This window comes from Carcharodon carcharias, chromosome 9 (assembly GCF_017639515.1).
Source record: "Carcharodon carcharias isolate sCarCar2 chromosome 9, sCarCar2.pri, whole genome shotgun sequence".
Classification (NCBI taxonomy): domain Eukaryota; kingdom Metazoa; phylum Chordata; class Chondrichthyes; order Lamniformes; family Lamnidae; genus Carcharodon; species Carcharodon carcharias.
In genome coordinates, this window is record NC_054475.1 from 142942850 (window position 1) to 142965317 (window position 22468).

General features: G+C 43.4%; 1 protein-coding gene across 1 annotated transcript; it reads left to right on the forward strand.

The window, feature by feature from the left end:
* Window positions 1-2039: 2039 nt before the first annotated feature.
* LOC121282480 (G-protein coupled receptor 12-like) lies at window positions 2040-21049 on the forward strand. Its single transcript, XM_041196183.1, has 2 exons — window positions 2040-2171; window positions 20051-21049. Exons 1-2 carry the CDS (start codon window positions 2040-2042, stop codon window positions 21047-21049), a joined length of 1131 nt encoding a protein of 376 aa, XP_041052117.1.
* Window positions 21050-22468: the final 1419 nt, after the last annotated feature.

Sequence of the window (22468 nt, forward strand, 5' to 3'; positions counted from 1 at the left end):
TAAGCCAATTAAAGGACCTGCCCGTCCAACCTTAATGTTGGTGGGCAGGCTGGGAGCCCAGGCGGGCTTCTGAAAAAACACAAAACCTCATCCACGGGCGGGATGAGGTTTCATGAGGAATTTAAAAATTTCAGAATATTTTATAGTAAAAGTTATGGACATGTCCCAACTCATGTGACAGTGCCACATGAGGGGACATGTCAGTAAAATTATTCCTATTCTTTAAACTGTAATTCACATTTGAGCCGCTCTCCCTGAGGCAGCACTTTGCCTCAGGGAGATGTGTGCGCTCTTTCGTGTGCATGCATGGAACACCGCACTCCCAGCTCAGGGAATCCCCCCGCCAACACAGGGAGCACACAGCGTTTCTGAGCGGGCATTCTTAATTGGCCCTCCCATGTAAAGTGGCGGCATGGCTCCAATCGGGGGCCCCGATCGGGAACCTGCCCACCCGCACCTGCCCCTGCACATCCCCCCGATGGGCGGGGGTGGGGGGGGTGGTGGAATGATGCAGCATCTAATGGCTGATATCTCAGCTTTCATTGTAGCAGAAACAGAAGCCACCCAATGTTTGGGGGCGCAGTGAAGGCGCGGACTTGTTCTCATGCAAATTCAGACAGCTGCCAATATAGCTGCAGGTATCAATGTGCAAAGTGGCTTGCAGGGTATCACTGCAGTCCAGAAATCTGTCCTCCAACAAAGTGCTAGGATTGCTAAGGTCCCTCCCCGAGCAGGGGATGGGGTGGGGGCAGCAACGACACAGCAGAGCATGACCTGCTGTTCTCTCTCAGGGTGACAGCATTTCTCCTCCCACCAGTATGACTCTGTCCTTGCTGTTCCTTGTCAGGCAGCCAGCCCACACTGCAACCAGCTATGCCAAATTGGTGCAGTCCAAAGTCAGTCCTTATAGGACCAGAACTGTTCAAGATTGGCATGCAAAAAATATTTGCAGTCTCCCCAGTGAAAGTCAGCAGCCTTCTATCAGCCATTGCTGCAGCCATTAGGGTAGTGTTACATAGAAGCACTAGGAAAGACAAAGGTACATAAAGACAGGCACCAAGACAATGCACAAGGGTGATTAGTTGGCTTTGCTATGGAATATTGGATGGTTTAATTTATAAAGTGGCTTGAATTTTTTTTTCTGGGGGTTTTATTTTAGCATTGTGGTCAAGAGGACACTGTGTTGCTCAGTAACAGAGAGAAGGGAAGGTATGGGATGTAGTTGATTGGGGGATTGAGGTAGTGTTCATGGTTACAGCAGTCAGATCATGGAATAACACAACCTGAAATGAGATGCGTTGGTTGTTTTCTCCTTTTCCTCTTCCATTTCAGGTGGTCACCATACACGAAGTGGCAAGGGCTGTCCCCTCATGATGGTTAGATTCTACAGCATGCAGCAGACCATGACAAATCATGGCACACATTCTTCTGAGTGCTGCTGTGAATTCCGGGCAGTGGAAGCATTACTTAAGCACCAAAATAGTCTGTTCTATCACCTTTTATCGCAATATTGCTTATATATATATATATATATACTGTACAGGTGTGCGTGGGTTGCACATTGGGATTGTGTGATCAAGGGATAGCCCTTGTCATCCAGTAACTACTCTCTGGTTTATTGTGGTACCTCAAACACAGATATTGCAGTAGGCTGCCATGGAATGAAGGCATCATGATTGCTGCCAGGATTATAGGCATTGACTAGCATGATAGACAGAGTATGGTCACACAACAGCTGGACATTGAGGGATTGGAATCCCTTCCAGTTGCAGTACATATCAGAGTTGACAAGGGGCTCACAAAGCGACGTGTGCATCACTCAGTGGTGTCGTGCACCATGGGAAGCACGCGATTCTCGCAAAGCTGTGTGCTCACTTCATCTGCTTCTCTCTGGCAGAAGGAAGGAAATGTACTTAGCTCTCAAGGCATAGACAGCATCAGTGACCTCTCTTGCGCAGCTGGGGGCAACAAACTAGGAGATGTTGCAAACTTCATCTGCACCAGCTTGGAAGGAGGCAGACATATAAATGTTTATAACCATGGTAACCTTCACAGCCACTGGTAATGCTGTCCTTGCCCTGCAGTTGTGGTTGGAACAGGTAGCACATTTCAATGTGCACCTCCTAATTGAAGCAAAGTTATCAGATACACTGTTCGTCTCTGAGGTTAAGGTATGAGCAGAATGGCTGTCTGAACACCCTGGGTTGATATGGCCTCCTGCTGAAAGCCTTCCTCCCTCCTCTGCCTGCAGCTTGTCCTGCTCTGTGCCACCTTTGCTCATTCTCCTTGTTATGCCATGGTCCAAGAGGGATGCAAACTACTGCACCCATATCTGAGAGAATGTGTATTGTGCAGAAGCATTGAATTGAAAACCAAGCCTTTCAACATCTGCCACACCACTCCTTATAAACTTCAACAATTTTTAAATAAAAGTACAAACCATTAGACAATTCTAAAATTGCAGCAAGGGCCATTAGAAATCAATCAGCAATTAGTTTATGATCCCTTTAAATAGTACAGGTGGCTGGGGGAGGTGGGGAAGGTTCTTCCTGCTACTGACCACATGTTAGATGGGGCATAAAGCTACAAAATGGCAGCTCTGGCGTCAAATCAGAATTACTTACTAACTGATGTCATGATCTATCCATTCTGGATGCTTCCTGCACACACTCCGCATTAAAACCTTGCCCAAGATGGCAACTGGCATGGCCCACACCAGAGGTCTCACAGCATGTGCCTTGGATACCATTTTGGAGCCAAAACAACACCCATAGTGCCATCTGAAAAACAGATGCTACATAACCAAATTCTTTAGCCATTGAATAACCTTTGGGACAATGTGGGAGAGACTGGACAGAAACAAACTTTTCCAACGATTGACATTGTGAAGTACCTGAACCAGTGAATGGTGCTGAAATAAAATGATTGCTAAGGCACCTTGGATGAATACTTGAATTATGTTAGTTGATTGCTCCACCACCATTAGGCTCCATTAATCCTTCAAGCCAACCACCTCCCCGTAATATCGTCAAATTCCAATTTCACCAAAATAAGATTCTCCTCATATTATTTTAAAATCAGCATAACCACTATTAAATGATTTCAAAGTTTGAAGTTGTATTGATGGTGAGATTCTGGCTCAGAATTTCCCGGAGTCTAGCACTGTTGTAATGCTGCATCTATATCACTGATTTCATGGCACAAAAGTCCCAGCAAATCATGGTGTGAGAGATTTATGTCATGACAAAAAATCCTGGTATTTTTGCACCTCTCTGCCATTTTCCTTGCTGAAAAAGTCATGGCATTCAAAAGGGAATCAAATCATTATCTGAAAAGGAAAAATTTGCAGGGCTACGGGGAAAAGACAGGTTAGTGGCAAAAGGTACGTTGTTCTAGCACAGAGCCAATGCAGACATGAAGGGCCAAATGGTCTCCTTCTGTGCTGTAGCCATTCTATGATCCTATGATATGATCATATCTCTGCCCACTGTGAAAATGTCAAGGGTAAATTTGCTGAATTTATGGTACTTCGCTTGTAGCTGGTACTGAGCTCACTACAGAATGCTGCTAGGCTCAGTCTGACTGGTATTATCACAGGAATTTTAGTCCGTGATGTTATGGATTGATAACAGATACACATGTAGGGGCAGCAATCTGAGACTTTTATTACTAGAAAAATGATTCTTACACCCACATTCTGGTAGCAGTAATGGTGTTTATTCAGAACATTTGTGTGGATTTGTTTGCCACTTACCACAATGGTGCGGCTCTCAACATTATGAATCACTTCTTAAGTGTCTATTCTTACTGGGGACTAATTGCAAAAATTAGAAAGCATAGACATGTGCTTCAGGTCACAGTGAACCTCCTGCTTTATATTAACATTGATCTTTTGTTAAATGAATAATGTGGTATTATATGCAATGCACAACTCATGATAGAAGCTGGTTAATGACCTGATCTAAACTCTTCTAACAGCATTCCTACTGATGCTTAATAATGATTAACAGGTGATGTGAATAATACTAAAAATAAAATCAATCACTATTACAATGGTAATTTGACAGTTTTAGTATTATAAAGAGATTCCATAATCACATTTTCCCCTCCGTCTATCTGTCTGGCCTGTATTTGAAGAAGATATTTTCATGTAAAATTTTTTAAACCCAAGCAATCAATTTAATTGTAAAAACGTAACAAAGTAAAATAGAGTACAGTATTCAATACAGTGATCTCCTATGATCACGTGAAACTTGCAAAGTGTTGCAGATAAATTTTCAATGACTGATATACTGAATAATTTGATGTGTGTTTTCCATACCATGATATTAAAAGAAAATTTATAATTCAAAAGATATTTTCACTTACAGGGGATTTTGACATAAATTCGCATCTGAGGCTTAGACGCACACCAGTCTAACTCGTAGCGTTTGTCATCAATTTTGCTGTAGCCAAAAATTCCAGCTCTCCCTCTGGCTCAAAACTGTACCCAGCATTTAACCACTAAATCATAGAATTGCAAAGCACGGAATTAGGCTATTCAGCCTATCATGCCTGTGCCGGCTGTTTATAGGAGCTATCAAGTTAGTCCAACTTCCCTGCTCTTCATCCTTGCTCTGCAAGTATTTTCCTTTCAAGTATTTATAAAATTTCATTTTGAATGTTACTGTTTGAATATATATCCTTTCATACAGTCAATTCCACATCATAACAACTTGCTACGTAAAATAGATTCTCCTCATGGCTCCTCTCTTTTTGAGTTGGGTGAGGTAGGCCCTCACCCAACTCAAAAAAATGAGGGGCCATGAGGAGAATCTATTTTATGCAGCGAATAGGGGGGCCTGTCTGATGATAGGCAAGTGCCAAAATTTCTGGCAGCTTGGATTAAGGCATCTGTAATGGCAGGAGAACCCATAGCCAATTGAAGATGGCAAGACCTTCCACTGTCCCACAAACTTCAGTGGGGTCAACACTAGAGGGCACTGGGAGGTGGGATCTCGGTTTTCCAAGAGCTTATTGTGGACAATGACATTGACATTGTGGCCTTAACAGAGACATGACTCATTTCCCCTAACTTGCTGGAGTTCTTTAAGGAGGTAACAGAGAGGGTTAAAGAGGGTATTGCTATTGATGTGGTGTACATGAACTTCCAAAAGGCATTTAATACAGTGCTGCACAACAGACTTGAAAGCAAAATTATAGCTCATGGCATTACATTGCTGAATGCCCCACCATCAACATCCTGAATATTACCATTGACCAGAAACTGAACTGGATTAGCCATGTAAATACTGTGGCTACAAGAGCAGGTCAGAGGAACCCTGCAGCAAGTAACTCATCTCCTGACTCCCCAAAGCCTGTCCACCAAGTACAAGGCACAAGTCAGGAGTGTGATAGAATACACTCCACTTGTCTGGATGAGTGCAGTTCCAGCAACACTTAAGAAGCTTGACACCATCCAGAACAAAGCAACCCGCTTGATTGGCACCCCTTCCACAAACATTCACGCCCTCCACCACAGACGAACCATAGCAACAGTGTGTACCATCTACAAGGAGCACTGCAGAAACTCACCAAGGTTCCTTAGGCAGCACCTTCCAAACCCATGACCAAAACCATCTGAAGGACAAGGGCAGCAGATACATGAGAACACCACTACCTGGAATTTCTCCTCCAAACCACTCACCATCCTGACTTGGAGATATATTGCCGTTCCTTCACTGTTCTGGGTCAAAATCCTGGAACTCCTTCCCTAACAGCACTCTGGGTGTACCTACACCACAGGGACACAGGGACCGCAGCAGCTCAAGAAGGCAGCTCACCACTACCTTCTCAAGGGCAATTAGGGATGGGCAATAAACGCTAGGCTTGCCAGCAATACCCACATCCTGTAAAATGAATACAAAAAAAGGACAGTAGCAATATGGATACAAAATTGGCTGAATAACAGAGGGTAATGGTTAACAGATGTTTTTCGGACTGGAGGAAGGTTTGCAGTGAAGTTCCCCTTTCTTTTCCTGATATATATATTAATGATCTTGATGTATAGGGTACAATTTTCAAATTTGCAGCTGATATGAAACTTCGAAGCATTGTGAACTGTGAGCAGGATAGTGCAGAACTTCAAAAGGTCATAGACAAGTTGGTGGAATGGGAGGACAGGTGGCAGATGAAGTTCAATTCATTTTGGCAGGAAGAACATGGAGGGACAATATAAAATAAAGGTTACAACTCTGAAGTGGGTGCAGGAGCAGAGGAACCTCGGTGTACATGTCATTTGTCACAAGTCATAGAAGGTGGCAGGACAGGTTGAGAGAGAGCAGTTAATAAAGCATACAGTATCCTAGACCTTATTAATAGGGGCATAGAGTACAAAGCAAAGAGGGTATTGCTGAAAAAGAGACATGTCAAAGCTCTTGTGTTTTGCAAGCACAGGCTGGTTGGATACGGTCTGTACCTTGCACATTGTGAACAGCGGTTGTGACATGCTGTTTAATACATTCTGCCAGCCTTTGGCATGTGCAGCCTACATACCTAGCATCACACTGACACTGAAAATCATATACCACATTACTCATTTGTGTGATAGGCAAAACGTCTTTTTGGTATGTGGGCAGCATCCTGTTAGTGATGAGTACCACTCGTATTGCATAGTAGCAACATGAAACAGCTAGCTTCACCGGTTGCTCAAAGTTTTGAGATACCTTGCCCTTCTAGGGTAATCTGAGGTAGATTGGGCATACTTCAGGGCCGAAAGTGATAGCCTTAAGCCTGTTCATGAGCTTGTGCGATATGCAGCATGAAATGATCTGATCAGGGTAGCCATTATCACGCAAATCTCAAACACAGTGTCTAACATTAGATGTAATCCCATGATTGACTATATTTGCTAAATGATCCTCAGTGTGCTAAGAGTTACACTGACAACCAATTTAAGATTGTCAGTCGGACTCACAGTTTGGAAAATTTACAAGTACAGGAAGTTGCATATATTAATACACAGGATCCCATTCTTTACAGACAGAAAGAACATGTACACACATTGTGCCTGTTTCAGCTAAACAAAATAAGTGACAGCCATTTGCTGACTCATTCCTCAGGGCAATGCCTTGACCAATCAGGGTCAAGCCGCCTGGTTTAAATTTCAGACAATGCTCGGCATCAATTGGTGTATTCTCCATGGCAATGCCTCTACCAATCAGAGTCCACTTGCCAACCAATCAACACTCCCTTCTCATACAGTATAAATTGATGTTTTCCCTTAATATTGCCAATCTTGTGAAGTGTCCTGATGAGTGCAAGATGAAAAGCTTTGGCATGTCTCTTTTTCCAGCAATACTCAGGTTCTATACCACCAAATGACAAAGAGGCTATGTTGAACTTGTATAAGCCACTAGTTTGGCCTCAGCTGGAGTACTGCATCGAGTTCTGGGTGTCGCACTTTAGGAATGATGCTAAGGCATTGGAGAGAGTGCAGTAAAGATTCACAACAATAGTTCCAGGGATGAGGAACTTCAGTTATGAAGATAGGTTGGAGGAGAGAAGGCTGAGAGGAGATTTGATAGAGGTATTCAAAATCGTGAGGGGTTTGGACAGAGTAGATTGGGAGAAAACTGTTCCTACTTGTGAAAGGATTGAGAATGAGAGAGCACAGATTTAAAGCAATTGGTAAAAGAAGCAAAAGTGACATGTGGAAAAACTTTTTCATGCAGGGAGTGGGGTCTGGAAAGCACTGCCTGAGATTGTGGTGGAGGCAGGTTCAATCGAGCCATTCAGAAGGGAATTAGACTGTTTATCGGAAAAGGAAGAATGTGCAGGCGTACAGGGACAAGGCAGGTGAATGGCACTAAGTGGGTTGCTCAGTCAGAGAGCTGGTGCAGATACAATGGGCTGAATGGTTTCCTTCTGTGCCATAACAATTCTGTGAAGCTTCCTCACCTCATTATACCTTCCACCAATTGCCCCACCGAACCATTACAGCAGTGGTGTAGCCCTTATTTCTAAATCACAGTTTGGTCTGTCTCCCTACTCCTCTGACAACTTTTCTTCCTTTGAACATCTCACCTTGTTCTAGCCTCCACATGCCTCATTTGAAATCATTGTTCTGTACCATCCATCCAAATACCACTCCAAACTTCTCACTGAGGTATCTTCTGTACTTTCCTTCCTCTGCCTCTGCAGTGAGTGACTTATCATCCTTGGTGATTTCAACCTCTATCGCATCTTTTCTTTTTCTCTCACTGAGTTTACTGCCCTCCCTTCCTCCCCAAATCTCTCCTTCCATGTGAACTCTTCTAACCGCATACATGGCCACTCCTCTTGACATCTCATGCAGTCTTGCCACCCCGATTGTAACTATCACTGATAAGGCAACCTTTGATCATTTCCTTGTATCATGCTCCATCCACATTCATGCCTCTGCGCAACCGCCCCCCCCCCCCCTCCCCGCCCTCCCCCTCCCCACCACTTCCTTCTATGCCCAACCCTGGGGAAAAAATCTCACAAGTCACTGTCCACTGCACTTTCACATTCCCAACTATCTCACCTTTAGTCTGTAATTCATCAGCCCATCTTAACAGCTGTCAATTTGCTAAATCACACCGTCTCACACCTTTGATGCCCTTGCCTCCACTAGGACTATTATTCTTTCCCGTATTAATCATTGCCCCAGGTATACCCCTCATCTCTACTCCTTTAGCGACACAGATTTGAAAGTCTTTGGTGAACAATTGGTGAACCAGGATCTGGCTCAACCACTTAAAGAATTATTGGGCAACGCTCTCCACCATAAAACCTTCCCACTATTTAAAGATCATCCAGGAAGGCAAAGATAACACCCAGCTTTTCTTCTCCACCACTAACCCTCTTCTTAAATCATTCTCCCCTACCCCCTCCAACAATAAGTTTGATGAGCTCATGGACTATTCTGTTACTAAGATCGAAGCAATCTGCTTTGCTGCTTCCCTCCCTTCCATTAGTCCACCATACCTAACTTCCTTTAGATTCTCCCTTGCCCTAACCCAGAATTTGCATCTTCCTCTAGTTTCTCTCCTATTTCTCCTAATGTCCTATCCAAGCTCATCTTGTTGATGAGGCCCTATTCCTCATAAACTACTGACCACTCATCTTCCTTTCCTGGCTCTCATGTTAGCTGACATTATTAACAGTTGTCTCTCCTCAGATCCTGTCCCCTCTCCTTCAAGCAGCCATCATCGCCCCTCTCCTCAAAATAATAATCCTTGGCTTCTCTGTCCTTACAAATTACTGTCCCATCTTGAACACCCCTTGCCTCCCAAAGCCCTTGAACATGTTACTATTTCCCAAACCCTTTCCCATCTTTCTCAGAACTTCTTCTTTGAATCCCTCCAATCAGATTTCCACCCAATGCCAAAGTGGCTCTTACCAAAATCACAAATGACATCCCAGTTGACTATGACAAAGGTAACCTATCTCACCTCACTCTTTTTTGACCTGTATGCAACTTTTGACATGGTTTTTGCTCAAAATTCTTCTCCAATACTTTTCTATTATTGTTCAGCTGCATGGGACTGCACTTGCCTGGTTCCATTCTTCCCTTCAAAGTCAGAGAATCATCTGCAAAGGCTTCTCTTCTCACTTCTATGCCACTATCTTTTGTATCCAGCAAGGATCTATCCTTGGTCCCTCCTTTTTCTTATCTATTTGTTCCCCCTTGGCAAGATCATCTAAAATCACTCACATGAATGCTGATGGACTGCTTGTCTGACATCCAGAAATTTTCTGCAATTAAATATTAGAAAGACAGAAGCCATTATTTTCAGTCCCTGTCGCAAATTGAGTTCCCTTACCACTGACTATATCTCTCTCCCTGTCAACTGTCTGAGGCTGAACCACATTGTTCTTTGGTATTATATTTGAACCTGAGATGAGCGTGCCATCACACATCTGCATTCTCACTAAGGCCACCCTATTTCCACCTCCATAGCAGTGCATGACTCTGTCCTTGCCTCAGTTTATATGTTGCTCGAACCCTCATCCATCCCTCAGTTACCTCTAAGCTTGATTATTCCAATGCTCTTCTGCCAGCTTCCCACATTCTGGCCTCTGCATACTTGAGGCCATTCAAAACACTGTTGCCTATGTCCTTACCCACACTAAGTCCAGCTCAGTCTTTACCCCTCTGCTTGCTGATCATTATTGGCTCCTGGTCAAGTAACATATCGATTTTAAAATTCTCACTTCTGTTTTCAAATCCCTCCTTCACCTCATACCTCTATATCTCTATAATATCCTTCAGGCCTGCACTCCCCCTAGATCTCTGTATGCTTTCAATCCCAGCCTCCTAAGAGTTCCCGATCTGAATCACACTTTTATTAGCAGCCTTGTGTTAGGAAATATACATAGCTTAAGTAGGTTATGATTGTGTTTCTGGGTGTTGGGATGAGTTTTAGCTTTAAGGTTTAAGTTTGATTTGTATTTCTGTATCTGTGTGTTATGAAAGGTCAAATGGAGTTTTAGCTTCATTTTAAAAGGCTGCTTGCATTTCTAATGAGATGTCTACGACCCCTATAAAGTGAAAGTAAACACACAAGAGTAGGAAGAGCAGTGCTGTTGCTTAGCAACAGGGGGGCCAGATAGGCAGATTCCTCCCACAGACATACACACAGAATTAAAGAAACAGCAGTTTTAAGTTCAGTTTGAAGCTAGGACCCGGAGAGGCTGGACAATGGGAAATGGAACTACAGATTTCCCAAAAGAACAAAAAGGTCCCAAGCTAAGAAGAACCCCAAATGTCCAGAGGAGTGGAAGAAGAGAAAGTCCAAAGAAGACCGTCTAGCTAAAGGAAGGGCAGGAACCTGAGAAAATGTCCTGTTAAGTGAAGTTAAGAGTGAGGGACAGAGACAAAGGCTTCAACCTTCAGACTTAAAGTGAGAACAGCTTGCAATAAGCTTCAAAGAGACAACTGAAGGTCTGTGACCCTTTCCTATGTGCATGTGAAGCAGTGGTGTGCTGTTAAGGCTGAATTGATGAGAGACAGTGCATGGAAGACAGCTTGAGTGCATGTGGTGACCCAGGGAAGAGGAACATCAGAAGGAGAGTTTGAAACCCTGGAGGTGAACCCTTGTGGAAGGCATCTGAGCAAAAAATTTGGGAGAAGATTTGAAGGCAAGGTCCTGGAGAATGGAGATTGGAAACCCTCATGTGAAGGACAGAATTCAGTGAGATTGGTTGGCTCATGGTGTAACAAGCGTCTGCAGGGAGCTGAAGAGAGATCCATAGCATCTGTTTGAGGTGGCATCTATCAATTGATTTCAGAGTGTGGTGTGTCTGGCCACAGGGTGCCATAGGGCTACATGGACTGTTTACTTACTGTGATCATTAGAGTATAAGATAGCTTTTGTAACCTGTGTTATCCTTACAAATCTGTATACATTTGTAAAGGTATAGTTGTGGGTGAAGGAGTATTGTAATATAGTTCATCCTTTCTTGTTGAATAAATGTTTTATTCTTTTGCTGGAAGTTCATCAACTGACTCCTATGCCTCTGTTCAGTAGCTACTCTTCATGTATCTAAACAAACAAAAATAAAAGTTAGTATCTGTTAAGCTGGGTTCCACTCTGGGATCAGGGTTATCCAGTCTCAGCTTGGATCATAACACCACGGATTCAACTGCCTAAGACCTGAACTCTTTATCCCTCTCCTTCCCTATATTTCTCTCACTCTCTACCTCCCTTTCCTCCTTTAAGATGCTCCTTTTTCTTTGACCAAGCTTTTAGCTATCTGGCATCATACCTCTTTATGTGGCCCTTTGTCAATTTTTTTTCCATAATGCTCCTGCACAATACCTTGGGCATTTTATGTTAAAGGTGCTCTATAAGTACAAGTTGTTGTTGTTGATGACCAGGATAACTCCCCCCCTAGTACAAATGGTCAGTGACATGGTAATGCACAGATAGGATTCTTCCAACCAGTCATTATATTTGGTGAGTCAGTCACAAATTACAGGGACTTTTTATCTCAATTTTTTTCTTTTAAAACTATTGTAGAGGTATCACTGAGAATATTTTCCCTGGCTTTTGGCCATATATTTAACATAGGATTAATTCTATACTCACTCAAATTATTCAACTGAAAATTGTAATTAAAAGAAGTATTTGCATTCTTATTTTTAATATTTAACAAGGTTAGGGTTACTAGTTCTGGGACATTTTCATATTTAACCACCCTTTGTCAGCATCAATTACGCCCAAACAAAAACAGAATTACCTGGAAAAACACAGCAGGTCTGGCAGCATCGGCGGAGAAGAAAAGAGTTGATGTTTCGAGTCCTCATGACACTTCAGCAGAACTGGGTGAATCCAAGGAGAGGGGTGAAATATAAGCTGGTTTAAGGTGGTGGTGGTGGTGGTTGGGGGGGTGGGGGGGGGGGGGGGGGGGGGGAGTGCGGTGGTGTTGGGTTGGGGGAGAGAACTGGAGGGGGTTGGTGTGATTATAAGGACAAGCAAGCAGTGATAGGAGCAGATAATCAAAAGATGCCATAGACAAAAGAACTAAAGAACACAGAGGTGTTGAAGTTGGTAATATTATCTAAATGAATGTGCTAATTAAGAATGGATGGTAGGTCACTCAAGGTATAGCTCTAGTAGGGGTGGGGGGGCATAAATGATTTAAAAATAATGGAAATAGGTGGGAAAAGAAAAATCTAATATAAGTTATTGGAAAAAACAAAAGGAAGAGGGAAGAAACTGAAAAGGGGTGGGATGGAGGAGGAAGTTCAAGATCTAAAGTTGTTGAATTCAATATTCAGTCCAGAAAGCTGTAAAGTGCCTAGCCGGAAGATGGGGTGCTGTTCCTCCAGTTTGCGTTGGACTTCACTGGAACAATGCAGCAAGCCAAGGATAGACATGTGGGCAAGAGAGCAGGGTGGAGTGTTAAAATGGCAAGCGACGGGGAGGTTTGGGTCATTCTTGCAGACAGACCACAGGTGTTCTGCAATGCGGTCGCTCAGTTTATGTTTGGTCTCTCCAATGTAGAGGAAACTGCATTGGGAGCAACGAATGCAGTAGACTAAGTTGGGGGAAATGCAAGTGAAATGCTGCTTCACTTGAAAGGAGTGTTTGGGCCCTTGGACGGTGAGGAGAGAGGAAGTGAAGGGGCAGGTGTTGCATCTTTTGTGTGGGCATGGGGTGGTGCCATAGGAGGGGGTTGAGGAGTAGGGGGTGATGGAGGAGTGGACCAGGGTGTCCTGGGGAGAACTATCCCTATGGAATGCCGCCAGGGTGGAGGGGGGGGGAGTGAAGGGAAGATGTATTTGGTGGTGGCATCATGCTGGAGTTGGCGGAAATGGCGGAGGATGATCCTTTAAATGCGGAGGCTGGTGGGGTGATAAATGAGGACAAGGGGGACCCTATCATCCTATCATGTTTCTGGGAAGGAGGAGAAGGTGTGAGGGCGGATGCGCGGGAGATGGGCCGGACACGGTTGAGGGCCCTGTCAACAACCGTGGGTGGAAAACCTCGGTTAAGGAAGAAGGAGGACATGTCAGAGGAACTGTTTTTGAAGGTAGCATCATTAGAACAGATGCGACGGAGGTGAAGGAACTGAGAGAATGGGATGGAATCCTTATAGGAAGCGGGGTGTGAGGAGCTGTAGTCGAGATAGCCATGGGAGTAGGTAGGCTTGTAATTGATATTGGTGGACAGTCTATCACCAGAGATTGAGACAGAGAGGTCAAGGAAGGGAAGGGAAGTGTCAGAGATGGACCACGTGAAAATGATGGAGGGGTGGAGATTGGAAGCAATATTAATAAGTTTTTTCAAGTCCCGACAAGTGCATGAAGCAGCACCGAAGTAATCATCGATGTACCGGAGAAAGAGTTGTGGAAGGGGGCCGGAGTAGGACTGGAACAAGGAATGTTCCACATACCCCATAAAGAGACAGGCATAGCTGGGGCCCATGCAGGTACCCATAGCCACACCTTTTATTTGGAGGAAGTGAGAGGAGTTGAAGGAGAAATTGTTCAGTGTGAGAACAAGTTCAGCCAGACGGAGGAGAGTAGTGGTGGATGGGGATTGCTCAGGCCTCTGTTCGAGGAAGAAGCTAAGGGCCCTCAGACCATCCTGGTGGGGGATGGAGGTGTAGAGGGATTGGACGTCCATGGTGAAGAGGAAGCGGTTGGGGCCAGGGAACTGGAAATTGTTGATGTGACGTAAGGTGTCAGAGGAATCACGGATGCAGGTGGGAAGGGACTGTACAAGGGGAGAGAGAAGGGAGTCAAGATAATGAGAAATGAGTTCCGTGGGGCAGGAGCAAGCTGACACGATCGGTCTACCGGGACTGTTCTGTTTGTGGATTTTGGGTAGGAGGTAGGAGCGGGCCGTCCGAGGTTGGGTGACTATCAGGTTGGAAGAAGTGGGAGGAAGATCTCCAGAGGAGATGAGGTCAGTGACAGTCCTGGAAACAATGGATTGATGTTCAGTGGTGGGTTCATGGTCCAGGGAGAGGTAGGAGGAAGTGTCTGCGAGTTGACGCTCACGCCGCCCTTCCTGTAAGGACTCCATCCCATTCTCTCAGTTCCTTCGCCTCCATCGCATCTGTTCTGATGATGCTACCTTCAAAAACAGTTCCTCTGACATGTCCTCCTTCTTCCTTAACCGAGGTTTTCCACACACGGTCGTTGACAGGGCCCTCAACCATGTCCGGCCCATCTCCCACGCATCCGCCCTCACACCTTCTCCTCCTTCCCAGAAACATGATAGGATGATAGGGTCCCCCTTGTCCTCACTTATCACCCCACCAGCCTTCACATTCAAAGGATCATCCTCCGCCATTTCCGCCAACTCCAGCATGATGCCACCACCAAACACATCTTCCCTTCAGCCCCCTGTCGGCATTCCGTAGGGATTGTTCCCTCCGGGGCACCCTGGTTCACTCCTCCATCACTCCCTACTCCTCAACCCCCACCTATGGCACCTCCCCATGCCCACACAAAAGATGCAACACCTGCCCCTTCACTTCCTCTCTCCTCACTGTCCAAGGGCCCAAACACTCCTTTCAAGTGAAGCAGCATTTCACTTGCATTTCCCCCAACTTAGTCTACTGCATTCGTTGCTCCCAATGCAGTTTCCTCTACATTGGAGAGACCAAATGTAAACTGGGCGACCGCTTTGCAGAACACCTGCGGTCTGTCTGCAAGAATGACCCAAACCTCCCTGTCGCTTGCCATTTTAACACTCCACCCTGCTCTCTTGCCCACATGTCTGTCCTTGGCTTGCTGCATTGTTCCAGTGAAGCCCAACGCAAACTGGAGGAACAGCACCTCATCTTCTGACTAGGCACTTTACAGCCTTCCAGACTGAATATTGAATTCAACAACTTTAGATCTTGAACTTCCTCCTCCATCCCCACCCCTTTTCTGTTTCTTCCCCTTTCCTTTTGTTTTTTCCAATAATTTATATAGATTTTTCTTTTCCCACCTATTTCCATTATTTTTAAATCTTTTATGCCCCCCCACCCCCACTAGAGCTATACCTTGAGTGCCCTACTTATTCTTAATTACCACATTCATTTAGATAATATTACCAACTTCAACACCTCTGTGTTCTTTTGTTCTTTTGTCTGTGACATCTTTTGATTATCTGCTCCTATTACTGCTTGCTTGTCCCTACAACCACACCACCCTCCTCCACTTCTCTCCCCCCACCCAACACCCCCCACCCTCCCTCCCCCCCATCTTAAACCAGCTTACAATTGACCCCTCTCCTTGGATTCACCCAGTTCTGCTGAAGGGTCATGAGGACTCGAAACATCAACTCTTTTCTTCTCCGCCGATGCTGCCAGACCTGCTGAGTTTTTCCAGGTAATTCTGTTTTTGTTTTGGATTTCCAGCATCCGCAGTTTTTTATTCTTATCAATTACTCCCAAGTCAGTTACGACCTGATCAAACAGTATGTGGAAGCAGTGATTCTCACTCCCTTTCTGGCTGAGAGAGGTCTTACAACTCTAATCACTCAAATGCTACCATTAGGCTTTAAGTGACGTCTTTAGTTTTCTGCTTCTTTTGGGTTTCTGCCTCCTGATAACAGCTGCTTATATGCCATACACACTTTTCCATACTTCCCGATGTTGCAATTAAGGGAGACTCTGCACACTCTTAATTTACCTCACTTATTTTTCTATTTTACCTAGATGGCATCTTGCATATCCTAATGACTTTTGTTCCTGCTGCTTTCTCCCTAATTTTATTGTCAATTCGCACTTTTGATTTTTACTCATTTATGTTGAGTGACATATTAGAAATACAAATACGAAAGGGACAAGTGCCTCCAACTTTAGCCGATCTGTTTTACAGTACCTTTCTATTTCCCTTTCTTTGCTCGTTTCCTTCCACTTAACTTTCCTTATCACGCTTTTTTTTATGACCAGATGTAGTACCAGTATTTAGCCATGCCTAGTTCTATCCGGGTTACCTTGAAGTGGTGCTCCAGCTCTACCTTTTCTATGTCACCTAACAGAAAACAGGGCAAGCAATTATGCGTTCCTGACAAAACACTGGGATTCACACTCGAGTTAGTGCTCCTAATAGACAGAGGAATACTCATGAACTTTGGACTCTGACAAAATAATATTTTCAGAGTAAAGGCAGCCTGCCATGTAAGTCAATGGAATAAAGGGACACAGCAAAAATAATGAGTAATGTCAGACAAAATCAAAATTTTCTCAAAAAACGATAATGTTAAAGCAAGTTTGAAATGAATTGACAAAAAATACTGAGTCTTTTTTGAAGCAGAAGAATCTTATATATAACAGTGCTTATATGACTACATGAATTCTCATATTCTGTCACTGACTCAGCTATGGCACAGCTTTGCTGAAAACTACTGAATCAGAAAAAATACTGTTAACACTTAGAGAGAGAAATATGCAGTTTTGTGTATTGTAGATGACGTCAAAGATTTTTGATACAGAATGCACAGTGAATATTAGTGTGGGTTCAATAAAGTATCTCTTAGGAATTAAGACCGACAGCAAAGATAAAGTTATAAATAAGCAAAGCAGAGCAAAACAGAAGAAGAAGTAAGAAAGAAAAGGATAGAGAAGAGAAAAGCAAAAAAAGCGTCAAGAGAAATGTGAGGAAAGCAAAGAAAAACAAGGTTGGGACTAAAGGAGAGAAAGACGGAATGCAGGGGGAGGAATAAAATAAGCAGAAACAATGAGAAAAGAAAAAGGAATGAGAAAGGCGGGTTAAGGAAAACATGAATTGGAATTAAAATGCAGAATAAACGTAACAGAATAAACAAAAATGAAATGAGGCATGGAGCCAAAAACAACAGAATAGGAATCAGCAAGAAAACCCGAGAAAAACAGTGGGGGTGGGGGTTTGATAAAACAGGTGGCGATGAAAAGTGAAGTAACTGGGAATAGAAGTGAGTTTCAAAGATAAAACAAATAGGAATGAAAAGACGCAGAAAAGTCAGAAAAAGAAATGGAATAAGAGAAGCAAATAGGAGAAATTATTAAAGGGACATAGCAAATTAGAAACTGTTAGAATTTTGCTTCAATGAAAACAAAGTGTGAGTTTAATGATTTCGGAAATGATCGAAAAACAAGTAAAGAACAAAGGTAAAAGTATGGTGCATGTGAAAGATTTGTCGATAATGTAACATTTCAGCAGTAATTTAATTGATCAGAGATACTTTAATATCTGCTAGTTCTTTAAATCAGTTGATTTGACAATTCTTAGCCAATGGAGGAAATTGCAAGCAGCATTTATAATAATCTGCTACTGTATTGGGATAATTAAAGTAATGAAAACAAGCACTGCCTATTCATACATGCTGTCCACTCTGACAGGAGGCTCATCCTTTAAATAGTTTCAGCGCTTCTCCCACTTCTTTCTGTCCAGATGTTTATTTCTTTTTCAACATCATCAGTTTTTTTTTTAACGAAGTCAATTAAATTGCATCATCCTGGTCGCGGGAAACGCTCATGGGTTATTTTTTTGTAAACCTGCTCCTCTCTTACTGAACCTTATCAGCTAACGAGCTTTGATCAGCATTCACAATGCACTCGGGCCTTCTCTCGAATACGATATCGACTTCTGATTGACACAAAGGTGGATAAAATGATCACAACAAAGGTTTAACCTTACCTTCTAAACTAATAGTCCCATACTATCTCATTTGTCTATGATGCTTTAACTGTACATAATGCCTGATCAGGGACGTTTCTGACCTTTCCCTTTAACTAGAAGCCTATGTATCCTGTGTCTAAAAATAAATTTGCACTGAGAAAATGCTTGTCTTCAGGGGTGAGTGGCTTCGCTTTCTGGAGAATTTATATGTAATGCTCAATCTTATAGACATTAATTGTGATGATTGAGTGTGGGTTATTCAGATTGTTTGAAGGTACCCTATTCAGTTAGACTAGCTCGGCATTTTCTCGCTTTATTTAATACGTTGCTTGTCTCTGTTCTGTAACAATACGAGGGGCACGGGCTCCGAGGTTGTAGTGTGGTGGTTCTAGTCGAATCGGTCCCCTACCAGAAGCACGGTGGGAGAAGGGCTCCCTACACATTACAAAAAAAGGGCACGGGTGAGCTGGATCCTAAACTAGGGTTAAACCGCAAGGAAAAGTGGTCTGGTTTCATCCGTGAACGATAATAGCATTTTACCCCTCTCATTGAACGTCCGAGTTTGATAACTTGTAAATATTCTATTACGTTTTAAAAAAAACACCCGTTCGCAGTAATAGACTCCGAATGAGCTTGGTAAACATGTCCCTTTAAAGCGTACTGTCGAATTCCGTGCAGCACCCTATGTTTTCAAGTATGTATGTAAAAGAAAGCAGACAGAAAACAGGAACGATAATGGGTGTGAATTGGTTCCCCCTGTATTCTGTGTGGGAGCTATTCCTGGAGATGATGTATTTGGTACCTGGCTGGTTTCAATGACCTTGGGAGGTGTCTGCAGAGGATGGGCGTCTGGTTAAGAATCTTGTGAATGAAGCCCGGCTGTTACTGATGTGTGTGTGTGTGATCTGTTTGATATTCGCATCACACAGCCTGTGATTCAGTAAGGATGCTGAACACAGTAAGTGAACATTTTTGACGTCAGAGCTGAGATTTATCACCACCTCTTCGGGGCATCGCATTAACCGCATTCCATTCACCAAATCTAGTGTTTGATTAGCAATGTCAGCCACCAAATAAACCTGCAACCCCGAAGTAAAGATTCTTACATCGGACTAAAGCCCAGTCTGCCAGCACCGAGGAAGGAGCACAAGAGCCGGTAAGGCTTAGTCCAGTCAGTGCCCTTGTTACATTGTTATTAATATTGTGTAACCCTTGGGATGCTACATAGAGGGAGAAGTATAACATTTCCAACGATATAGCATTAGATTTCATTACAAAAGTCTATTAATTCGATTTCCATTCTAAGGTTACATTAAGACAAGGACATTAGTGTTGTGATTTAAGATTGAACGCTTTACGGTATAGATGTTAGCAAACCGTATCAGCTTTCTCTTAAAAATGAAGTATCGTACAGTTATTATGTATTTGTGATGGGCCGTATATACATCTAGCTATGCTTTAGTGAGATACCATCCTTACAATAGTGCAATATCTGTATAAACTATGTGGGAGGCAATTAATTTGTTGACTTGATTTTTGCTCTCTGGATTTCAAAATCTATATCTGCTTTTCAAATTGTAGATTAAATCTGCACTTGTAAATGCGGCCATTTAGTTAAACTAGGATGATTTCGTTATTTTAGTCCTCTTTCCCACCATACACAGAATCATGTTTACTACACACTGTTGGGGCTCTACCTCATTGCTACTGCAGTGAGTAATTATAAGGAGTTCGCACCATTTACAGCAGCCAGTTGTTAATCATTGTGAATTCTTTTAAACGAACATTGCCTGATGTGGGAAAACTGTCAACAAATGTTTGCCACTTAATACCTAACCCGCTGCACCGCAGGCTCGATTCTTTGCAAAAGCGTGTTTTTGGAATGGTTTGTCTCTTTGTTTTTGAACCATACGCTTTTTTTTTCTCTCCTCCCCTCAGATTATGCTTTCCATGCCTCCAGTTATGAATGATCAGGCCCGGAACAGCTCAAAGCAGTCCCTCAACTGGCTCTCCTCGGACAACAGCAACTCCTCGATCGCAACCTCCGACCTACCCACGGGGGCAGTCAATCCCTGGGACATCGCCCTCTGTGTGGTGGGGACTGTTATCTCTTGCGAGAATGCTATCGTGGTGGCCGTGATCTTCTACACGCCGACCCTCAGGACTCCAATGTTCATCCTGATCGGGAGCTTGGCTTTAGCTGATCTCCTCGGAGGAATGGGCTTGATCCTCAATTTCATTTTTCTCTACTTGCTGAACTTCGAAGCCGCTCGGCTGGTCTCGGCTGCGCTCCTGATAGCCTCCTTCTCGGCTTCAGTCTGCAATCTGCTGGCCATCACGATGGACCGTTATTTGTCCCTCTATAACGCCCTAACATACCACACAGAGAGAACCACCACCTTCACCTACCTGATGCTCCTGGCTATATGGGTCACATGCATCACTCTGGGATCACTGCCCATCGTGGGCTGGAACTGCTTGGAGGATGAGTCGTCCTGCAGCGTGGTCAAACCCATCACCAAAAACAACGCCGCCGTCCTCTCGGTGTCATTTCTGCTGATATTCGCCCTAATGTTACAACTCTACGTTCAAATCTGCAAAATCGCTTTCAGGCACGCCCAGCAGATCGCCGTGCAGTACCATTTCGTGGCCACCTCCAACACCTCGACCAGGAAAGGGATCTCGACTTTATCTGTCATCCTGGGCACCTTCGCTGCTTGCTGGATCCCTTTTGCAATCTACTGTTTGATTGCAGACTCCAGTTACCCGCTGATCTACACCTATGTCACCGTCCTACCAGCGACTTGCAATTCAGTCATTAACCCTATCATTTATGCATACCGGAACCCTGATATCCAGAAGTCGCTCTGGGTGGCTTGCTGTGGTTGTATCCCATCTAATTTTTCATTTAGACCAAGATCGTCCAGCGACGTATAGTGTCTTCTGTTTTGTGGGATTTTATTTTTAAAACAATTATTATTTGTAATTTTTATTTTTTTACTGAAAATTTATTTTAAAAAAAACACATTGCCCGCTATTTAAAACATTTTCATTGCGGGAAAGCGTACTTTTTGAGAGCAGCTTTTTTTTCACACATCAGGTAAAGTAACAGTATTTGCGCCCCCAGCGGTTTTCCGTAGAATCATGATCATAAACTCCATAACACGCAATTAAAGCTGCAGCGTATTAATGGTTACGGGACAAAAGTGAATTTGGTACGCGTATAAATACATAGAAAAGGAACCCGGTGTGGGGGAAAAGTGCTATTTTTCCAAAAAATGTGGAACTTAAGAGACCCGGGCGAAGTTCTGGAAATGGCAGGTGTTTGATGGGATTTTGCAAGGATCAATTTGGGCATCGCGAGTTCCACAGGAGCGCCAGTGGCAACTTTCCTCCAGTTTAGAGCACTATTCATATGTAATGCACTTTAAGCTACTGGAATAGAGTCCAGTGTTCTAAACGTCTTTAAAGATCTATCTATCTAGTCTATTGTGATAATAAAATGATTTATTTATGTAACATCTATCCATCTGACAATCTATGAAACATTAATCTATATCTATCATTTATTATGAGTTGACGTTCTGACGGCATTTAAACTGTGACTGAATTGTGCTTTCAATTCTATACTGCGGATTTAACCTTTTAAAACCAATACAAATATTGTATACTATTGGGCAGGACATCGTGAGCGTGTCAGAATGATTTATTATATTTGCCAAATTGATCCCTGGACGTGATGTGAACAGCTGCAGTGAACGATACACGTGTTATTCTGCGGCAGCACCGTTTTAAGTCAAAGCATATTTTGGCCCTTTACTGTGGCTCCTTTCACATGATGTTTATTCGGAATATAGCTCTATTTTTTTCGTACAGGTACCAATACCTCAAATTGTGAGTTATAATTTCGCCGTATTGGCGAAACCCCCTTGTTAACTAGTCGCTGCCTTTGGGGGTGGGGTAGGGGAGGCTGGGTAAGAGAATAAAATCCAGTCAAAATGGCAGCTTTTAGCAATTAATCAAATGCCACAAAAAAGTAAATCAAATTTAATAGCGTTTGGTTACTACCCTGAAACAGTCAGGTAAATCGAAGTAGATCCTTTCCCAGGAGTTACCGTACACTTTGGAATCCTGTCGGTCCCGGAGTAGGAACAATTATAAAAAGCACTTCTGCCAATATCTTAATGAAGGCTCCGTCAGTCAGCACTTCAATTCAGACAGTATTTGCCAATGATTTGGAAACTATCCGAACAGGTTTATTGGGGCAAATGTTTCCTTCCTCCTCACCCATCATTTAAATTGCACTTTATCAATCGAGTGATTTTTTTTAAAATATTGCCATTTCCTGCACTGTCA

Coding starts and splice junctions, on each gene's coding strand:
- LOC121282480 (XM_041196183.1), top strand. CDS start 2,040: ATGGTAACCTTCACAGCCACTGGTAATGCTGTCCTTGCCCTGCAGTTG. Junction 2,172..20,050: donor TGTTCGTCTCTGAGGTTAAG/GTATGAGCAGAA, acceptor TCCTCCCCTCAG/ATTATGCTTTCCATGCCTCC.